The 20,020-nt window shown below is 35.9% G+C and overlaps 1 protein-coding gene across 2 annotated transcripts in view; it reads left to right on the top strand.

Annotated features, from left to right (window-relative positions):
* The window catches only part of PHTF2 (putative homeodomain transcription factor 2), a 70,222-nt gene extending 52,305 nt beyond the window's left edge, over nt 1–17,917 (top strand). For both annotated transcript variants that reach the window (XM_086745900.1, XM_086745891.1), the window contains 8 exons: nt 927–1,055; nt 2,171–2,443; nt 3,499–3,630; nt 6,148–6,234; nt 7,241–7,396; nt 10,722–10,817; nt 14,626–14,751; nt 15,533–17,917. In XM_086745900.1, the coding sequence (XP_086602026.1) occupies nt 927–1,055; nt 2,171–2,443; nt 3,499–3,630; nt 6,148–6,234; nt 7,241–7,396; nt 10,722–10,817; nt 14,626–14,751; nt 15,533–15,553 (1,020 nt within the window). In that variant the 3' untranslated portion in view covers nt 15,554–17,917. The remainder of the gene's footprint in view (nt 1–926; nt 1,056–2,170; nt 2,444–3,498; nt 3,631–6,147; nt 6,235–7,240; nt 7,397–10,721; nt 10,818–14,625; nt 14,752–15,532) is intronic.
* The last annotated feature ends 2,103 nt before the right edge of the window (nt 17,918–20,020 follow it).

The raw sequence follows: 20,020 nt of genomic DNA, 5'->3' as shown, positions 1-20,020 counted from the left end.
AAAATTGAGTACTTGGCAGAATACAAAGATCCAGATAAATACTGATAAAGCAAGTAATAAAATAAAAAGCTTTACTTTTAATCAATGGTAAAGTAATACTTTTAAAAGTTTATCACACGCACACCCCCTCCCCTGGCAGCACCATCATTTCCAGTAGTTTGATACACGTAGTGCTAGGTGACCAGGCAGAGCTGAGAGAGATTTAAATCACGTGAATGGGAGAGGAGTGAGACAGGGCTGAGGGAAATCGAGATGGCCACAGCAGAGCTTGTTGCCTCGACGTTTTTCCAGATCCTTCAGTTCTCACTTGGCTCTCCGTTTAGAGTACAGTGCCTCAGCCATAAGTGTGTTCAGTAGCTTAGGCTGGGATTGCTTGGCTCTTGGAGCAGTGTGTATTGATTGGACTCCTACTGCTTGCCAGATACAGTTGGCATAGGGGGGTCTTTTATCTATAACAAGGGTTGTCAAGTACACAAATACTGTTAAAAGCAAATTAAAAAAAATGTTTGCCTTACGCCCAACCTGAGAAGACTACTTTTCAGAATGTTAGGGGGAAAAAAATAATCAGAAGAATAAAATACTCTATTAAACATGTGGCAAAATTAAAGATGGCTTATAAGTAGACCTTTGTCTTCATACCTCACTTCTTTGATATGTTTGAGCAAAAAAGAAGCCAATTAATTCTCAACCATAATAACACTGTATGGGGAAGGAGAGATCTCTGTACTCATAGCTATTTCTGGGAAAAGAAGTGGATGATTTTGATGAGTGTGGTTAACCTATAGTAACATATAGTAGAAGCAAATGCTATGTAACAATATTTGTGTCACTCGAAAGCATTTTTTCTGTCAGCATATTGCTGACAAAGATGTATTGACACAGCAATAGATTTTTATCTGATGGAACATATTCCCTGTCTTCCCCAGAGTCATTTGCCTTGGATCCACAGTTTGAACCCAGGACTAGAAAAAATAAGTGCAATTGTATGGGAGGGTAATGACTGCAAGAAAGCAGATATGTCTGTGCTTGAAATCAGTGGTATGATAATGAACAGAGTGAGTATTCTTTTTGCTTTATGCAAATATTTTATTTAGGAGTCTAAGCACTACCAAAAATAAGCTTTTTTTTTTGTTGGTTTGGGTTTTTTAATAAAGTATCTGTTATTGACATTATTGTTCCATGGCTTATATCACTCTGATTTACCTGTTACTAATAGATAAAAGAGCTGTCAAGTCTTAAGTGCTGGAACAGTAAAATGTCTTTGTGTTGTTTGGTGCTTACTTACGTAGCCAACCTCTGTTTTATTGTTCCAAAGTTATATACAGTATGAATGTTCTTATTTATCTCCTTGATTCCAATGTACAACTAATACGTTGGGTTAGAAATATAAAGATCTGAGTATTTGGATGCTAAGGTTAAGATTGGAAAATAAAGCTTTCCTCTTTAGGAAACAAAGATCTAACAGGATGAGTGGGATGTCTCATTAGTTCTCCCGTCTTTTTTCCTAGTACTCCTCTTCAGGAAGCAGTTGGAAAGCCTTTAATTGATGTTATACTCTTTTTCAATATAGACAATGTAGACGTTATGTAGAGTTGAACATAAAATCCTAGCATAGCTTAAGAAAATTGTTAAAAAGCAATATATTCACAAACTTGGTTCAGATCTCTGTACCTGACTCAGAGACAGTAGAGTCTGGGGGGCAATCCACAGCAGGAGTCAACTTAACAAAGCCATAGCCAGCACAATAGAACTCCAGTCCTGTCTGCGCTGTGAACACTTTGCTTTTAGGTTGTACGTTTTTTAAAAGAATCAAAACACAAATAGGAGTAACATGCAGGATGTAAGCAACACAGTCTGGTTGGCGCACTTTGCTAATTCAGCACTGAATGAATTTTTAATACACGAATATGCACTGGAGTCTTTTAACTGCTGTGTTATGTTGTTGGGTTTTAAAATTATTTGTCATATTTGGTTCCTGTGCATTAAGTGCTTTCTGAGAATTTCCTTTTTCTTAATAGTAAATTGTGAAGATGTTTGGTTGAAGATTTCATGTAACTTCTCAGGTTATAAAAGTGTTCTTTGTGATAGTAAGACAGTACTATTTAATAACTGATTTAATGTCAAGTTAATTCCAAAATTAAAAATATACCTTGTTTTCTTTTGTTTATAGGTGAACAGCTATATACCAGGAATTGGTTATCAGATTTTTGGAAATGCCATATCTTTAATCCTGGGTTTAATGCCATTTGTCTTTCGACTTTCCCAAGCTAAAGATTTGGAACAACTAGCTACACATTCTGCCACTGAACTTTGTATGACTGCATTTGGATCAAATGGAGATATTCTGGTTCTCTCAATGGTTCTTATAAGTTTTGTGGTCCGTGTGTCTCTAGTGTGGATTTTCTTTTTTCTGCTATGTGTAGCAGAGAGGACATATAAACAGGTACAAACAGCAAGCCAAGAGGCTTCACCCAAAGCAATAAATCAAAGTTTAATGTTTGCATTTCTTTGACTTTATGGATATTTTAAACTTGTTTTCTTCAGTGCACTATGATTCATAGATCAATGATGACAAATACTTCAGTGGGTTTACAGTTTAGCAGATGACTCAGTTGCAGTGGACTGAAGTTTCTTTACAGTCTCTGTAGCTAAATGTTTTTTCCTGGAAAATGTTTCTGAGGGAAAACTTTTTAGGCTTTTACTGCAGATTTCTGACTCAATGCACGAACCCAGCTCTTAGTTATGTCCCAGTTTGTCTCAGTCTTCCCCAAGGAGAAGTTTCAGTAAAAGAACTCTGTGTGTTTTCAGTTTCTTCTACCAGTGTATTTGATTCAAACCCTTCAGTTTAATTCAAAACAGTTCAGTCCAAACCTTAGCAGAGAGCCCTGGCTGCTTTGCTGGTGAATCAGTCCCATGGCTGGAGACCATGAGAGTTGCTATCTGAAGTAATACACCTGCTAATTTATTGCTTGTTGTTGCAATTAAACTTTTAAGTTTAATATCCCTTTAAGTTTAATATCCCTTACTAGCTGCAAAGTATAGATACTTACTGGTCTGCAGAAGAAAACATTTTTGTACTTTCTTTTTTCAAATTATAGCAAAAAAATACTTAATACAGTAGAATAGAATTAACCCATTTCTAATAATAATTTCTGTTGGAAGGAACTTCTGTGATACAGGCACTTTCTAATGCAAATGATTGGCTGGTTGGATTTTCTCCTAGATTTTAATAGCAGAGCAGGTCTGTTGTCTGAAATTTCAAGAAAGGAAGTCAGTGTAGCTAAATTTTATTTCTCACTAGAATAAGAGGAGTTGTAAAACCTTTTAGCATTTCTCTTCTTTTTAGTAACGTTACTCTTATTTCTGCACTGCTAACATGTTTTACTTCACATTGATAAATCATAGATTACTTTGACATATTGTGAAACCTTTTCTCAGTTTTCTTTTTAGTCCTCTGGAAATCAATTAACAGGTGAAGTATTTTTTTCTTCTCTGCAGAGGCTGCTGTTTGCCAAACTTTTTGGTCACCTGACATCTGCCAGAAGGGCAAGAAAATCAGAGGTTCCTCACTTCCGTTTGAAGAAAGTACAGAATATAAAAATGTGGCTTTCTCTCAGGTCCTATCTAAAGGTAAAATATTTTTTACTACCACTTTAATATAAAATATCCCAGGTGCTGTTGATGGAAGGTTGGTATTCTAGTCTGAATTTATCCTCCTGTGCACTTATCCCTGTTGGTGCACATGTGGCCTATACACTTCATTTTGGTGTCTCTGGGCCAGCAGTGTCTGCAGGCAGCCAGACTGTGAGAAAGTAAATGTCTAGTTTTTACCTTGGAGTAAAGTATGAGTGTGTTCAGAGTTGGAGTCTTATGTTACTAATGCTAGCAGAAAAGTCTCTCAGGTGAACATGTTGGGTAAAAATGACCACTTGTAGTTTAATACAGACAATATTGTAAGAGCCCCACCAGCTAGTGTCATTAACACAGAAGGAATTTATGAAGCAAGATAGTTTACATACATACTTGTGCTGTAAGTGCCTATGTGCCAGGTGAAGCTAGAAATTATGCCCAGGCATTATCTGTAAGATATTCCAGTCTCTACTGTATGTTCAACTCGTATTTGAGTAATCTCCTTATATCTCCCTAATGATCTTTTCAAGCCAGAGTATTTTGATGATTCTTTGTGAAAAGGATCATGTTATCTAACTCAGAGTTGGAGGGGGGTTTGTTGTGGTGGTTTTTTTTGTTTGTTTGTTTTGTTTTTTTGTTTGTTTGTTTTTCCCCCTCCAAGTTTTTTCCATTTTTCTCTGCATTAGGTAATGAAACCAGTTTTTTTTTCCCATTTGGTTTCTATAGAACCAGGTTTTTTTTTTTTTTGGTGAACAGCAACTGACAATCTCCTATTAGCGATGCTAATCCCCTTATTTGCATCTATGCCTCTTTCCAACAGCAATTAAGAAAGGTTAGACGAAATCTACTATCGATAGTTTTTATAAGTAGGTAAAGGATTATGAAAACATAAGCAAGTTATGGGGTGGAGACTGGGGAGCGTGGAAAGCAGGAACTAAAAGTGGACAAAGTTTTTAATGTAAAGCACAATCTTACATTTCAAAGAGGCATCATTTTAAGAGGAACTGAGGTGATTCATTTACAGTACCACTTGTGTTATGGAAGTTGGGGAGATTGTAAAAGAGGTGCCCTTTAAACTTTACACTTGAGAGACTTTTATGTTTTTCCTTGTAGTGTGTAATGAGTTACTGGATGGGAGGAAAGGAGGATAACATCACTTGGACAACAGAAAGTAGTTCTGCTGCTTTAAAGATTACATATGGTAGCATTCCTGTGGAGAGAGGGTTGCGTCTTCTTTCCCAGAACCACTTCTATGTATTCCACCTTTTCCTATGCCACCGGAAACATAATTATATGGCAAAAAAAAAATGCAATCAAACAATGGTCAGAGGCGGCTGCATAGGCAACTGACCCAACTGAAAAATAACCAGTCAAGAACAGTAGTTTTCACCTCTATCTGTTGCTTTACTTGGTTCACTGGGCAGCTCTGTAATGGCTGTGCTATAACAAGGAAGGGAATGGAGACAAGCAGCTAAGGAACAGGGCTGCCTTCTTGCAGTGGTGCTGCTGGCATATACTGGCATAGCATTTGTCCAAAATATACTTGCATATTACCTATCTCTAATGTGTCCAGCTGTGAAGATGTGAGCTGGGGTATGTACACATCTCAAGTCTTGCACAGGCAAAACACTCTCTCCCAGTATAGAAGTGGTGCGTGCTATCTGCAGTACCAGTTCGCACTTTTTTTTCAGCGGTTAAGCTTCCTATCCCTTTCTCCAAGTTCCAAGGCTATGTCTTGCCTATGGACACCCGTTATCCTTCTCATGTTTGTACAGTTAGTAGCATGTCTGGAGAACAAAGTTGAGACGTGTCTATTATAACCTGTACGTGCTTCAATGCAGCACACGATGTTTAATTCTTTAATTAAAAAAAAATGAGGAAAAAGGTCAGTGGATAGAAACATTTCATTGTACCAGTAAGCAAGAAAAAAATGGTTGATAACAATGAGGTTGCACCTTTCAAGACAAGTGTCTTGTTCCCCAATTTTCCTTCCTGTTCTGTGGGAATCATTACATGTGAGAGAATTACATTATTGCACATCACAATGGGATGGTGATTTACAGTTACAATTTTTGTGTGTTAAAAAGATGCAGGTAATGGAAAATATCAATCATGTGAAAAGAAATAATATCTTGATATCCCATTGTGATCTGATGTCCAAAAATCTTCTGTTAGCACTGGTTTGATACTGACGTTAAAGCCCAGTGCTGTATCAAATCTGTTATGTCAGGGAATGCTGCCTAAATGAAAATTACTTCCCGTCATGAAGGAGCTGACTGAATAAGAGGTGAATATTTTCTTTCCTCATAGTTATATTAAAATGCTTACATCTGAATTAATCTCACATGGCTTTAAGGTTATCAAATATCATTAGGATATGGTGTTTGGAACTTAGATTGCCAAGTTGTGAGCCATGATGAAACATAGATTCGAAGTGTGACTCTAACTGAATGTGCTAAATATCAGTGCTGATTGCGTAGGTTTTCACTCACATATATACATCTCCTTTATTTTCAGCGTCGAGGTCCTCAACGCTCAGTCGATGTAATAGTTTCATCTGCTTTCCTGCTGACTATCTCAGTTGTGTTTATCTGTTGTGCACAGGTGAGGAAATCCTACTTTTATAGAAACAGCCATGACTTAAATAGTTTTTAAAATAATTGAGTGCCTTTTGCCTAGTGATTCCTCTTAAGTTAAAAGACCACAGTGAAAAATCAGTAACAGCTGTTACAGCTTTTCAGAAGATTAAACTCTATTTATATTGTTCATTTTTAGAATATTATTCTGTAAGAGCTAAAGAAACTTATTAGTACTATAATTCCTAACATGATATTATTATTTTTAAATCTGTGTCCTCTTTAATTTTCCACCATGGATTTTGGAACATAGTATTTTTTCTAACAGTTTGCATTAAAACATACTTTTGCAGAGACATTTGAGATTGACCTTGACTGATGATGTTTGTGAGAAACAAGATTGTTGGCTGTATTAGCTTGCCCTCTAGTGGAGTATATTTTAGTAAGCATATCTGTGTTTAAGGATGATTTCTGCTGTTTAAGATTTTTCCTTGAGCTTCTGTTTCAGAGTACAGCAAAGCTTGTGAATGGCTTCTGATCATATATTTTTCCACTTTCTTCCCTAGTTAACAGTAATGTGTTTTCCTGGTAGCTAAGTATAAATATTTAAAAAATAATATAATTTAGTAGTAACTCTGCTTGGATTCAATTTTCTATATAATTCAGTACATTTGAGTTTATATTTTGGTTTTGATCCCATGTAGTGTCTTTGCAACTTTGAAGGTGAGTTTAGAATTGTTTTAGAGTCTGTATTTCTTTATATTGCTTTAGGGATATGAAAAAAAGATGTATCTAAATTCTGATTGAGCCTTTCAGAGCATATCTTTTCTCAAACCTCATATCTTTGACACAATGTTGATTTTAAATTATGATTCAAAGATCTTTTATGCCTAAAACCAATCAATATACTTTTTACTGGGAAATTTTTCTTGGAGTTTGGGAAATATGTGATTATTTTCTTATGTTGTAATATAATTATTACTTTGAATGAAATGTTGATTTTTTTTTTTTTCCCCCCCCCCTCTTGTTTTCAGCTGCTTCACATGCATGAGATCTTCCTTGATTGTCACTACAATTGGGAACTCGTAATTTGGTGCATTTCACTAACTCTTTTTCTCTTAAGATTTGTTACTCTTGGATCTGAAACCAGTAAAAAGTACAGCAATACCTCAATATTACTTACTGAGCAGGTGAGAATTTGTATACACCTGTATTTTTATATCTAAACAAGTCATTAATCTGGTAGGACTCAGGCATGCGTTTTAGATGTATTAAAATAGTCTATATTAGGGAGTTAATTATGGTGTAGTGAAACAACACTTTACAACCTGAAGTTCCATTTCTGTGAGAAGTGTGTGACTTTGTTTAAAAGTTGTACAGAACACTGAGATGGCTGTGTCCCAATTTCTCTTAAGTTTGTGCGCTTAGAAATATCAGTATATGTCACTTGATATAACTAAAGATCTAACAGAACACAAACATAAAAAGTAGCTTTTAAATAGGAAAAAGAAACTATAAGTCTCCAAGTGTTGGGTGGGAGAGTAAAAGACTGGAAAAAAAACTTACCCTCTACAAAGTGGATCACTGTTTCCAGTCCAATAATCTTGACTAATAGCTTGTGTGGATTACATATGGTCTCTTCTAGACTCCTGGAAACTTTTCCTTTCAGTCATCTGTCAAGCTTGGCTTTAGGTCTACATACTTTTCTTCTCAGCAATATTGTAGTTGGCGTTCGTACTGCAGACTTCCTTCTCTGCTCTGCCTGGCACTGTTGACAGTTTTCCGAGCTAAGCATGTTCAGTTAGCATCAGGTAAGAAGCAATCTCTCTGCTTGGAGAGGTTTCACACTGGTGCGAAACACAGCATTCAGGACAAGGTAAATAGGAAGTTCAAGAAATCTTCACAGATTTCCTACAGAAAATGTGTTCAAGTTGGAGAACAAAATCTTTCAAACTGAGACTCCCAAACTCAGGATGTGAAGCTTATGACAGATGTATAATTCTATGGTGTAAGTGACTGCTTACATGTTTTGCTCAAAGAGAATTCTCTCTCTCTTTGCTAAAGATGATGAGGCTAGACAGTGAGAAGACAGACTGCCTGTTTACCTTGTCCTGAATGCTGTATTTTGCACTAGTGTGAAAACTTTCTGGAGAGATTTGCATTGTTCTGTTGATCATCAGAGTACAAATAGCCTAATGTCCCAGTGAAGTTTGACCTCTGTTTCTGGAATGAAAATGGAGGGAAATGTTGGGGATAAGGATTGGAAAAAAATGTGGAGAGCAAGGTGAGAGAGAGAGAGAATGTCAAGCTTTTGTTTTGCTTTCATAGGCTTCTATACTGTGCTCTTCGTGAGAGTCAACGTTTGAACATTTTAAGCCAGCACGAACACTGAAAGACGCACTCCCTCTGTGTCCCCAGAACTTTAAAAAAAAAAAAAAAAAAAAAAAAATCAGTGCTATGTCATCAGACACTTAACTTTATATTGAATCCAGCTGATTATAAGTCATTTCCCTCAAAAAGGCCTGAGAGCTTTATGAAATGAAAACCAAAACAGAGTTCACAATAGTTTCTCAGAAAACAAAAAAGATACATGTCACTCTGAGTAGAGTTTTACATACCAGCTGTATACCACTGCATATCTACAGTGTTGAGACAAAGCCATGAAAGTCTGACATTTTGGCCTTTCATGAGAGGCCAAGCCCAAACAATTTACTGACAACTATTTGACCTAAAAAAGCACATCTGAACTGATGTCCTTGAAAATAGCACACTAGTGTTATTAGAATTACTGAGAAGAGAATGGAGCTTTAAAACAAACAAACAAAAACCAACAATAAAAAAAACCCAAAAGGGCAAACAGCCCTCAACCCCCTGGTGCAATTTAAATGCTTCACAGATAAGATTAAATTGCAAATTTTGCTTTCTGTCAGCAAAGTTCCATCCACTTCTGTGTGCTTTATATTCGACCTATGAATTTCATTATTAGGAGTCATGATGGGAAACAAAAAGATCCATCATTTTACATCAAGGGATTTTTGGAATATATGCTGTGTGCCTGTAATTTTTTCAAGTCCTTCTGAAAGTGTTTCAATGGGTTTCAGAAATTAAGTGCCCCAGTGGTTCCTTGTTGAGTAAATTACAGCGTGTGGTCCTATCAAAGTTATCGTCTTGCCAGTTTCAAGTCTCAGAATAGATATAGTCGATAACTGTGCATATACATATTCAAACTTGCCTCCTGATTAAAAATTTGTTATTGAATGTTGACTTTTTTCATAGATCAATGAAATCATAGTAACTGTTAAAAGATTTGAACCTTCTAGGGTTTATTACCTACCATTTTTTTCTGAGTTACTAAATAGAGCCTTTGTTCTTAGTTTATTCCTCTTTATAAACACTTGAATTGTTGAAATCAGTGATTTTACATTTAAGGACTGGAATCTCTTTGCTACTAAAAGCATAATTTACTTTAAAGTGAAATTGATAGCTTGGAAGTGTGATATGACTTGAAATATATTAGGCATAGTTTTTGATTTTTAACTTGTATAAGAAACTTGCAGTGACCTTTTTAGGGACATCTGATAATATTTAGTTACTTTGTTTATATGTCTGTGGTCCTTACTTTGATAACCACCTTACAAGAAGGTGGTTAAATGTATCATAGCATCATATAGCATCACTTCCTTTCTGCAGCTTCACTTCTGTAGCTTGGTAAGAGTCTCTGTCACCTGAAGGACTCCTTCAGCATACTGCTAAATTGTTCGTTTTTTATTTTGTTTGAGGTCATCATCCTACAATAAAAAGTTCATGGCTTATCAAGATATTTTTCCTTTGATTTGCTTTTGTTATGCAATAAAAAAGAAAAACGAACTTTTGCCTGATCTAGGATATCAAAGATAAGCTACTTGAGAATGAAAGCTGATGTTTCAGAATTCCTAGAAGGCGAAAAGAGAGCTAATTTGTACTCTTAACTAAACTTTCTCAGAAACACAGTGACCTAAAAAAGTCTGGATCACAGAATGGTTGAAATGATCAATATACTGTTCTTCTACAGCAATAGAGAGTTTAATAATTTTTCAAATATGTCAAGGCACTGGAAAGATAGATTTTCTGAAGTCAAGGTGCTTATGAAGTACTTAATTATATTAAAATCTTGTAAAAGAAATTACACTTTAGCAGAGTTATGTTTTAGCATTTCAGTCAATTCAAAAACTTTGGGGGATGTTAAGCCTTGTAAGGTCTGCATACTGATATAAAACCTTCTGGAAATTAATTGACAAACCTCAGGCAATTATTGAAGGAGGACGAAGAAATTATGCAAACCTTACGTATATGGTGTTTTTTCTTGCCTAATTTGTAGGTTATGTTATACTTCAAAGTTGTTGCTTTAATAGTGTCAAATGTATTTTGCTATATCATAAAACACTGAGTAATCACTTAATTTTATTGTGAAATATTTCCAAATGAATTCCTTTAAATTCTGCATAAGCAGTGATACTCATATTTTATTTAAATCAGATAAACTTGTACTTGAAAATGGAGAAAAAGCCTAATAAGAAGGAGGAACTGACACTAGTGAACAATGTTTTAAAACTTGCTACTAAGTTATTGAAGGTAAGAATTAAAATCGTATTACCCTATTATATATAACTATATAGATGCAGAATAGATTGCTTAATGAGTCACTTGTTACTCCTGCAGGCAGTAAGTACAGTATGCTTTGGTTTAAATCTACTCTGTAACTCTGTCACAGCGATACTACTTGTTCATACACTACAGTTAGTTATGTTGCTATCCTTGTGGGTTGCAAATTATTATTATATGCTATAAGTTTGATTCTTTAACAGTATATGAGCAGTGAGAGAGAAGGGACGTCGATATGGATAGGATGGTGAACCCTTGGGAAATAAATGATGCAGTTTTGTTGTCTGTTTTGAGTCTTGATATCTGTTTCTAGTAATAAAATAATATTCTTCAAAAAAAATAATTCCTCTTAAAAACTATCAATGGTTAATGTTTCAAATGAAAACTAGATTATACTTGATGTCTTATTTACTTACTGTCATAGAAAAATCCTTTTGGAATACGGAGAGAAATTGTTACATAGGTCCATTGTTAAGTGACTGAAAGATATGAATTTCATTTACTGTAATTCAGATACTTGTCAGCTGTGACCTTGAACTATTTGGCAATTTTTTAAATGGAATTTTACTGATGAGTAAAAAAGTTTTCTGCTTATGCAATATTATCCTCTCTGCCAACTGACTGAATTTAGTGGGTAGAAGGTATTTCTTCATGGTTAGAAAACATGCATTTTTTTATTACTTCCCATTTCTAGAATTCTGCAGGAGAAAAATCATCTTACTTTCACTCATCTGGAGCTAGAGCATGGACATGCTTAAGACTTTAAAAAACCTGTTATTATTGTTGTTGTTATAAACAAAACAGTGGTTGAGGTTCTCAGGAAGACACATTTGATCCTAAATTGCCTCTGCTGAATTCTGTTCTTTGAAACTCACAGATCTGTCATAATTTGGGAAGCAAGCTGTTTTGTTCTTTCAGTTGACTGTGAGCTTAATGCTTGCTCCAGAAAAGCCTCATTTTCCTTCAGGCTAAACAAAACTTACTCAAGAGTTACCTGAATGCCAAATAAGAGTGATAAATTTAACACTTCAAAAAGTTTTTTTTTTTTTTTTTATTTTAGGTTTGGCTTTTATGAACAAATAAATTAAATCTACTATTCCTTATGTGTTTTTACACTAAAATTAACAGTATGTAACTTACAATTGGCTAAAGTGGGCTTTCAAAGAGGAAGCCAGTCCTGACACTACAAAAAATAAATTCATAACTTGCCTCCCCATCTCTCTTGGCATGGTGTTTCTGTGCTTAATCACGTCTGCTGCTGGGTAAACTATTTTTAAATTAAATTTGTCTAGCTTCAGCTTTCAGTATTCAGATCTTGTTATACATTTTGATACTGCAGTAAAGTTCTTAAGAGATGCTGCTGATTTTTTATTCTTGGGTTCAGAAGTAACCCAGACTGAGAATGCTGAATGAGAAATTTTGATTTCTCATTCAGCAAATCAACTTCTTCATTTAGCCCAAGACAGAGTGGTCAGATAGGACAGTTCCCTAGGAATGGCTGACAAATATAAAAGTATTTTCCTTGCCCTCAGATAAACTTCCTTTGATCCACACACCCCTCCCTGATTATAGCACAACTGATACTTATTCCATGTGCAGAGATCTTGATCCAGTAGAGGGAATGGCTGGATTATCATACAGTAAACCTGAACCATATCTTTCAATGCCTCTATACCTTTCATCTGCAGTCAGGAAAATTCAAGCTTGTTAAGAGAAACAGTTGGGGTTTTTTGTATGTAGTGGTGCTTTAAGACCTTACTGCCGCAATCTTCCATGCATTGAATTCTAGTCACTTACTCCTTTGTTTTCTGTGTGCCAAGGAGCAATTTTTAAAATGAAGCAGAAACTCTGTTTAATCCAGCCAGCTATTAGCTGAGATGATGGAGTATTTCTTCTAGTCAGCTGAGTAATTCTTCCTACCAGCGCATCTGTAACAGTGCGTGGTCCCCTCATCTCAAAAAAAAAAGTACACTTTCCATGAGAGGACTGATGGAGCCAGCAAGGGCTCAAAGTTGACAAAGCAGCAACTTAAACTGGGAGTTACAGTACAGCGATGTGGAGAGCCTGGCTAAGTCAGTTATTGACTGTATCTCTTAGTATAAGAGTAAGGGACTGCAAAGCTTTTGGGACCTGGTTTTGGAACAAAGGAAAGGAAGTATCCTCAGTGCATCAGGTGGCAGACTTGTGCAACTCTTGATAAGAGGACACTGTGGATGCAGAAAGGTTATCTGGATTCACGGAGAAACTGGCCGAAGTACAACAGATTCAGAGTATCTCATGAGTGGAAATGTTTGTGTGCTGTTAGAATGTAGATAGGGTGAGAAGTAGCTACTGTTGGTGGCAGGGTGCTGATAGACGCTTGATCTGATTCACTTAAGTTTTTCAGATTTTACAAAAAAATGTTCATGTTTTACTCTTTCCAGAAATGGATCAGCTGGCATGGCCTTTCCAATAGGGGACTTGGCTTTTGTGGCACAAATCCCAGACCCAGGCCATTGCGCGGTTGCTGGGAGAACGTGCCCTAAAGCGAGATGGAATTTCCAAGCCACCTAGTATGAGCTTTAATGAGTTCTTGGTAGTTAGTGATCAACACAATTACGTCTTTCATGCCTAGTAGCTAAATAGAGGTTGTTTTGTTTTAAATTTGGTTTTAAGCTCTTACTGAAGACTACATTATGTTGAATATTCTTAATATTTTGTTACTTCCCAAACTGGTAAAATGAATCTAAAAACTTTTTACTTAAAGAGTTTCTCTGCAGTTCTCAGAATCATGTCTTTTATATCTTTTGTATTTGCAGCGGAGTTTTATGCCACATTATTTCTAAATGAAAAGGTTGTTCGTTCTTATTTCATCTCTTTTGAAAGAAGAGTCTGAGCTCTGAAATTCTTCTTTGTTAAAAAGGAGTTTATAAGGGCCCAGGATGTGATGCAGGAGAAGGGATGGAGATTAATTTAAAGCTAGAAAATATAAATGACCAAAGCAGTGATAGTTGTTATACCTTGCATAATCCACTCTTAGATTTTAAAACTCTCTTTTTTCTTCCTTTATTTGTCGTGTTTCTAAGCAAGAAAGGTTTGAGTGACTTTATTCACACACTAAGAATTGAAAATTGGTGAAATAGCCTCTTTGTTGAAGTGTTTTTGCAGATTAATTTTGACTAATTTTTTGATCCTTCCAGCTTGGGCGAAAAAAAAAAAGTAAAATACTGGCAGTTAAGTGGTTATTAGTATTTTTGTTCTTTATCTTCCTTTTCTGGTTATGGTCATCAGTAATTGTTCTCAAAATAAATGGAAAAGGAGGGGAATTGCATTAGGAAAGACATTTTTGTTAATTTTTCGTAGTAGTGAAGTAGCCTTCTGTCGCTGTGGAATATCCATCTTTTCTTGTTTTTTTTTTTGTCATTCTGCTGTCTGTTCGCTCTTTTAACGCTGAAGGTGATTTCTGGAAAATTATAAGGAATTCTAAAATGATGGCACCTTGGTGCCAGGAAAAGTAGTGCACTCTCCCTCGCTCCATGAGCAAATTGGAAGATGCTGTAGATGGGTAGCCTCCAATTTTTTGAAGGATTATTTAGATGCCATCAGTCAATAGTCAGTAGATGTGATGGGTATTTTCTTGCACATTATTTTTTATGTGCAGAAGAATAGGAGAATGTTCTAGTCCACTGTGACTTTAAGACTTCCCTAAACTATGTAATGTCACTTTAATACATATGTGAACAGAAGCTCCTTTGTGTAAATTTTGCTTTTTAACGATGTCATTGTTTTTCATTACTAGGAACTGGACAGTCCCTTTAGGTTATATGGGCTTACAATGAATCCACTGCTTTATAATATCACCCAGGTTGTCATCCTGTCAGCTGTTTCCGGTGTCATCAGTGACTTGCTTGGATTTAATCTAAAGGTAACTACTTGATAAGCAACCTTTTTTTTCACCAGGATGCTCAGAAAGTTATGATAGATGGATCATACATTGTAGCCTAGTGAATTCTTAACTGTATTAACTGGAAGATTTATTTTTTGAAAATGATTATTAAATGTAAACTATATCAGAAGAATAGTGATGTATTTGACAAAGTAGCCCTTTTAGTATTTTTTTGTATTTTTATGGCTCTCTAACTTCATTTAGGACACATAATTACTAAAAATTCATAGACGTAAATACAGAGACATTTGTGCACATAAGTACAAGATTTATTTAACTTTTCTTCATATCCCAGATCTGATTTCTCTCTTGAATTCCTGACTGTTGACCTTGTCACGATTTAAGGGATGCAGAAAGATACAAGCTAGCCTTGTCTTGCACTGCAGTAAAGTATTACAGTAGATACAGTATTACCGTGACCAATCTCACACAGCATCATGGTGTCATGGCTGGAGGACGGTCTTGTGGAGTCCTACTTTCAGGTGCCTCTGAATTACGAACTCTGGAAACTATTTCAAGGTTTGGGTTACAAGGCACCTTAGTTTCCACAAGCTTGTAGCATAAAGCCGTTAATTAGCTGTTGAGTTTACTTACATCTATCAAATTTTTTCTATTAGAAGTATAGGAATATAAAATTTGTTTTGTGTATCATAGAATATACAACAAATGCAAGAAGAAAAAAACGTGATGATTTTGCAGTTTTGGTAAATAGAAAACTGAAATGGGAAATAACGATGATTTACTGCTCTAACTTTTCCAGCTCTGGAAGATCAAATCTTGACAATATGTAAAGAAGATGAGATAACACAGTGTTATAGAAAACTCATTGATTGACAATACTGCCTCAAAGCAGCCACTAAATCTGTATTTCAGATGCTACAACCTCTTCAAGGATGTTGTTTGGAAAATTGAAGTGTTTACATCTGACTGTCTTGTGCAATCTTTGTATTTATTTCATCTTCTCACTGTTTTATATTCATTTTAGTTGACATTTATATTTTATTTTCAGTCTTATTTGTTTAGCTTTGGAAAGGATCAGATTTGGGAAAGGTCAAAAACTGTGTATCTGAGAACCTGAAATCCTGGAAATTGATTACACTAAATTACTGTATCTACTGTTAAAACTGAAGCCAATGCTGAACATTTTTAGTTAGAGTAATTCTATATGGAAGTCACTTGATTTTTGATAGTGTGGTAAAATTGCTTAGAATATTTCATTTGCACCAGTCATTTTTGAGGTCAACATAACATCAATAGATGTTGGGTTGCAATAGAAAAGTGAGACATATACAAAAAATGAAGTACTGACAATACAAGATGACAGGTAGCAGAAATATTTTATATTGCTATTGGAAGCAAGTGGGAATTTTTAATATTTTCAGTAATTCCAGGATCTAAACTCATGTAGGCTGCAGTTTAAATATCCTGGGATATTAATAAGGTATTATATAACAGGTCAACAAGTGCTCTTTGATAACACTTTTATTAGAGCAATAATTGTAAATGATTACCATGCTGTATGATATTTTGATAAAATTAAGTATTGTATTTATTTGAAATACTGGGCTGTTCTGCGCAGCTCTGACTGTGCATGCTCAATATGTGCACTTTTTATTGTTACTTTGAATGAGAAACTTTATATATATACATATAAATGTATACTAATTGGAATATATTATGGTGAACTGTGGAGCAGTATATATTATATGTTGAAGTTGAATATTTAAACAAGTGAAAGATTTACTGGTGACAGGAATGCTATGAATGACTGAGCATAAGGTAGATAGATGCTCTCCTCTTGTACACTATAGTATATGCCATTCATACCACATTGAAGTTTAAGAACAGTTAAATGCAGAAAACAAGTTCATCTGGTGAGCAGCAGAGCTCTTGAAGCCTGATATTCGGCAGATTTGGGTTTTCAGATAACCTCCCTTCCTCCCATTCCTCCCTGGCAGGGGTCATTCCCTACTGCTTTCCCAGTTGGGGTTTCCCACCTCTCCCTCTGTCTTTTATCCCTGCCTCCCCATGGACCAGTCATATTGACTCATGGTTCTTCAGTGTGACAAAAATAGATGTTCACCCCTATGGAATTAAATTACTTGGAACAACATTTCCAACCACAAATTATATTGGGAGGATTAATATCACCAGGTGCAAGTGTTCTTACTTTTTATGTTTCTAAAATAGTGGCTTCATATTGAAAAATGACAAGTAATTAGGTGACAAGAGTCTGGACATTGCACTATGTTTGCTAATCTTCAGAATCTTGAAAGATTTAAAGTAATGTATCTTAAACTTATGTGGTATAAAGATATTTTTATATATAAAGCAACACAAACAAGCATTTTGTATTTTATTTGCCTCTGTACTAATGTTTAATAATGACCAAAGTGCATTCTGTTTTTTGAAAGAATGTATTACTGGAGCTTTAAGAACATACTATATTTAGTTTCTCATGTGAAAACTTCAGCTGCATCTGATCTGTTTCTTCTTTCTCTGTTGTTTGATGTTGGGATTGTTTTTAAAATTAAGTACATTTTATACACAGTTTTTTCCAGATTATGGTACAGACCTATACAAAACTTAATTTTGCACAAAATATATTTTAAGAAAAAAAAAACATACAGTGGGAGTTCTATGGGTGATAAAAGATAAGGCTATTGCTGTTTACAGCCTGTCACTATTACAAAACCATTCTTTACTCTAGAATGTGATTAGATTTTAAAAAATCTAAAATGATGAATATACAGCTTTCATACCTAAAAAAAAAAAGGGGGGGGAGGAGGGAGGGAAAACATTGCGGTCGGTTTCGGTTACCACGTATACCTCAGCAACTAGCACTGTGCTGGATTGTTGCACTAACAAATGTCGGCTTGGGGAGAGTAAAAGATTTGTGAAATGAAATTTAAAAATAATAAAAACCTTTATTTGCTACCATTAGGTATATTCATTATGTTAAAAATGGGAGGGGTTTATTCTCCATCCCTCAGTATGAAAAATCCAGTATGAGAATAGAGGCAAGTAGAAATATGGCAGATCTTGCGTGTTAACTGTAATTTTTTGCCACATGTTTTGTAACTGAAAGTGTGATCAGGCTTGGAATAAAGCTTTCTATGGTTGATGGTAAAAAAGTAAAAACCAATGCGGTGAGCCGTATCTTTTGATTAAATCCGTAATTTTTATTTTGATTTAAATCCATATATTTCTTTAAATTCAAGCGTGTTTGGGAGAGAAATTCTGCACATAGAATGTTAATGATGGTTGTCAAAATTGCCTTATATTGCAAGAACACAAACTTTCAGGCACTTTTACTTATGAAAAGTAGTTTAATTTTATTGACAGTATTGGACATCCTTCTCTTTGAGTGCCATGTTTGGAATCTGAAGGGATGTGAGATCTTTCAGGAAACCACAGAAGTGAATTTTAAGATGTTTTACCTGTGTGCTGCTTGCTCAATATACAATTACAAACCTGCTGTCTCTGGGAGGCTCCAGCGAGCCATCGAGTGTGTGGTTTACATGTATTCCAAAAAGGGAAAAAAAAAAATTTACAACCCTTTTCTTGCAAAGTTACAGCGTTACCTCAACCTGGTATATGCCAGAATAGAACAGCATAAGTTAAAACAAATATGGATGAAATGCAGAAAGATACTTCAGTAATTTTATTTCTCCATGTCTTTGGGTGGGACCTTTAAAACCCTTCGGCAGATATCAAATTTGGTAACTTCCAAAAGCTCCTCTGGATTGTAAGCACATTTCATTGCAGGTAATGCTTAAGAATATTACTGGTTTAGATTCCAAAGATTTTGGCGGAGACAGATTTCCTCCTTACTGCCTCAAGCAGTCAGTCACTGCTAGCATTGAATCTGGCATGCGGTCCATGTTCTCTAGACATACAGGCAGCCTTGAGAAGGGCCTGGTTCTGAAGCCTTCTCTGTTAGGGACTCCAAGATCTTCCCCATAGTGTGCTTCTAGTTCCCTTGGTTGGGTTTGAGACAGAACTTGCAGAGGATGGCAATGGACAGTTCAGTGATAATAACAGAAAGCTACTGAAATCTGAGGAGGCTGCAGCTGTGAGTCTGATCGCTCTTCACTTGGTCTTCCTGTGGATGCAAGATGGTAGTTTTGCAGGCTCAACACAGCTTGTGAATCATGGCTGTAGATCCTATAGCTTACCCATAATTTTGGGGAGCCTAAATCATGTGGAGAGATCTGTTCTGAATGTAAAGATCCCCATGTCCCACAGTCAGTCTCAAAGCTGGTCAATAACTGCCACTGGGCATTTGTCCTCTTTGGTGATTTTGATCTTCATTAATATCGTACCCCATGGACTTCAATAGGTAAGGGCAACTGCAGTAGTCCTGAGGATGCTGTAGATATTGATTAATATTGGATGTTTGGTGTAGGGGATGTTCAATGTGAAGGAAAATTTGCCATCCATCTTCTGTCTGTGTCAGTAGTTGGATCTGCTTCTCCAGCCCCTTGCCGAGAGCTCCTCTGGGGCCAGCGGTGGAGCGCGCTGCTGCCGCAATGGCAGCCTGGATGCTGCGTGGCAGTTCTGCGCTTCAGCTGATATTGTACCAGGGTAAGGCAGATAGGGCTTTCTGGCAACAAGGTGTCAGAAGGCCTTGCTTTAGTGCTGTTGTACCAAAGATGCAATGGAGCTTTATCTCAGCAGGTATGTAAGACTGTGGATTTTAATTGCCGTATATTAATGTAAAAGCTCAGGCCACAATCTGAGTTCCGTCTTGGTTTCACCAGGGAAGGTTTGCAGTGTGGCAACAGGAGTAAATAGGAAAGGGCAAAGAAAACCATTTGGTTGATGCTGGCTGCATTAGCCACGAGGTTGCCATTATAAGCTCATAATTTCAGAACTTCCCACTGTTACCTTTGGTACACGTACGTCCTTATGGAATATCTTAATTATGCAAGTGTAAAATATCTGTATGGGATTAGTTTAGATTAAATGTTGAGGAGTAAATATGTAACCTCAAAGTGTTAAAAATAACTCTCCCAAAGTGTTACTATGAAATAACATAAAATGAATTTAAAAAAATGTTTTTACCTTTTCCTTCCCTATTCTTTTCCACCCTTTAATTGTTTTATGCTTGAGCTGATACTTGCCATCTTTAAAGAAAATTTCAGAAATCTGAAATTGCTGCAGATTGGGTTTAATGATAAAAAGTCACTGCTCTGGGCTGTAAGCAATGCCATGTCTCCTGCTGTTAGGAACAGAACTCTCTGGA

This window comes from Chlamydotis macqueenii, chromosome 1 (genome assembly GCF_036417535.1).
Source record: "Chlamydotis macqueenii isolate bChlMac1 chromosome 1, bChlMac1.mat, whole genome shotgun sequence".
NCBI lineage: Eukaryota > Metazoa > Chordata > Aves > Otidiformes > Otididae > Chlamydotis > Chlamydotis macqueenii.
Note: the sequence above shows the minus strand (reverse complement) of the source record. Positions and strands in the feature narration are given on the sequence as shown.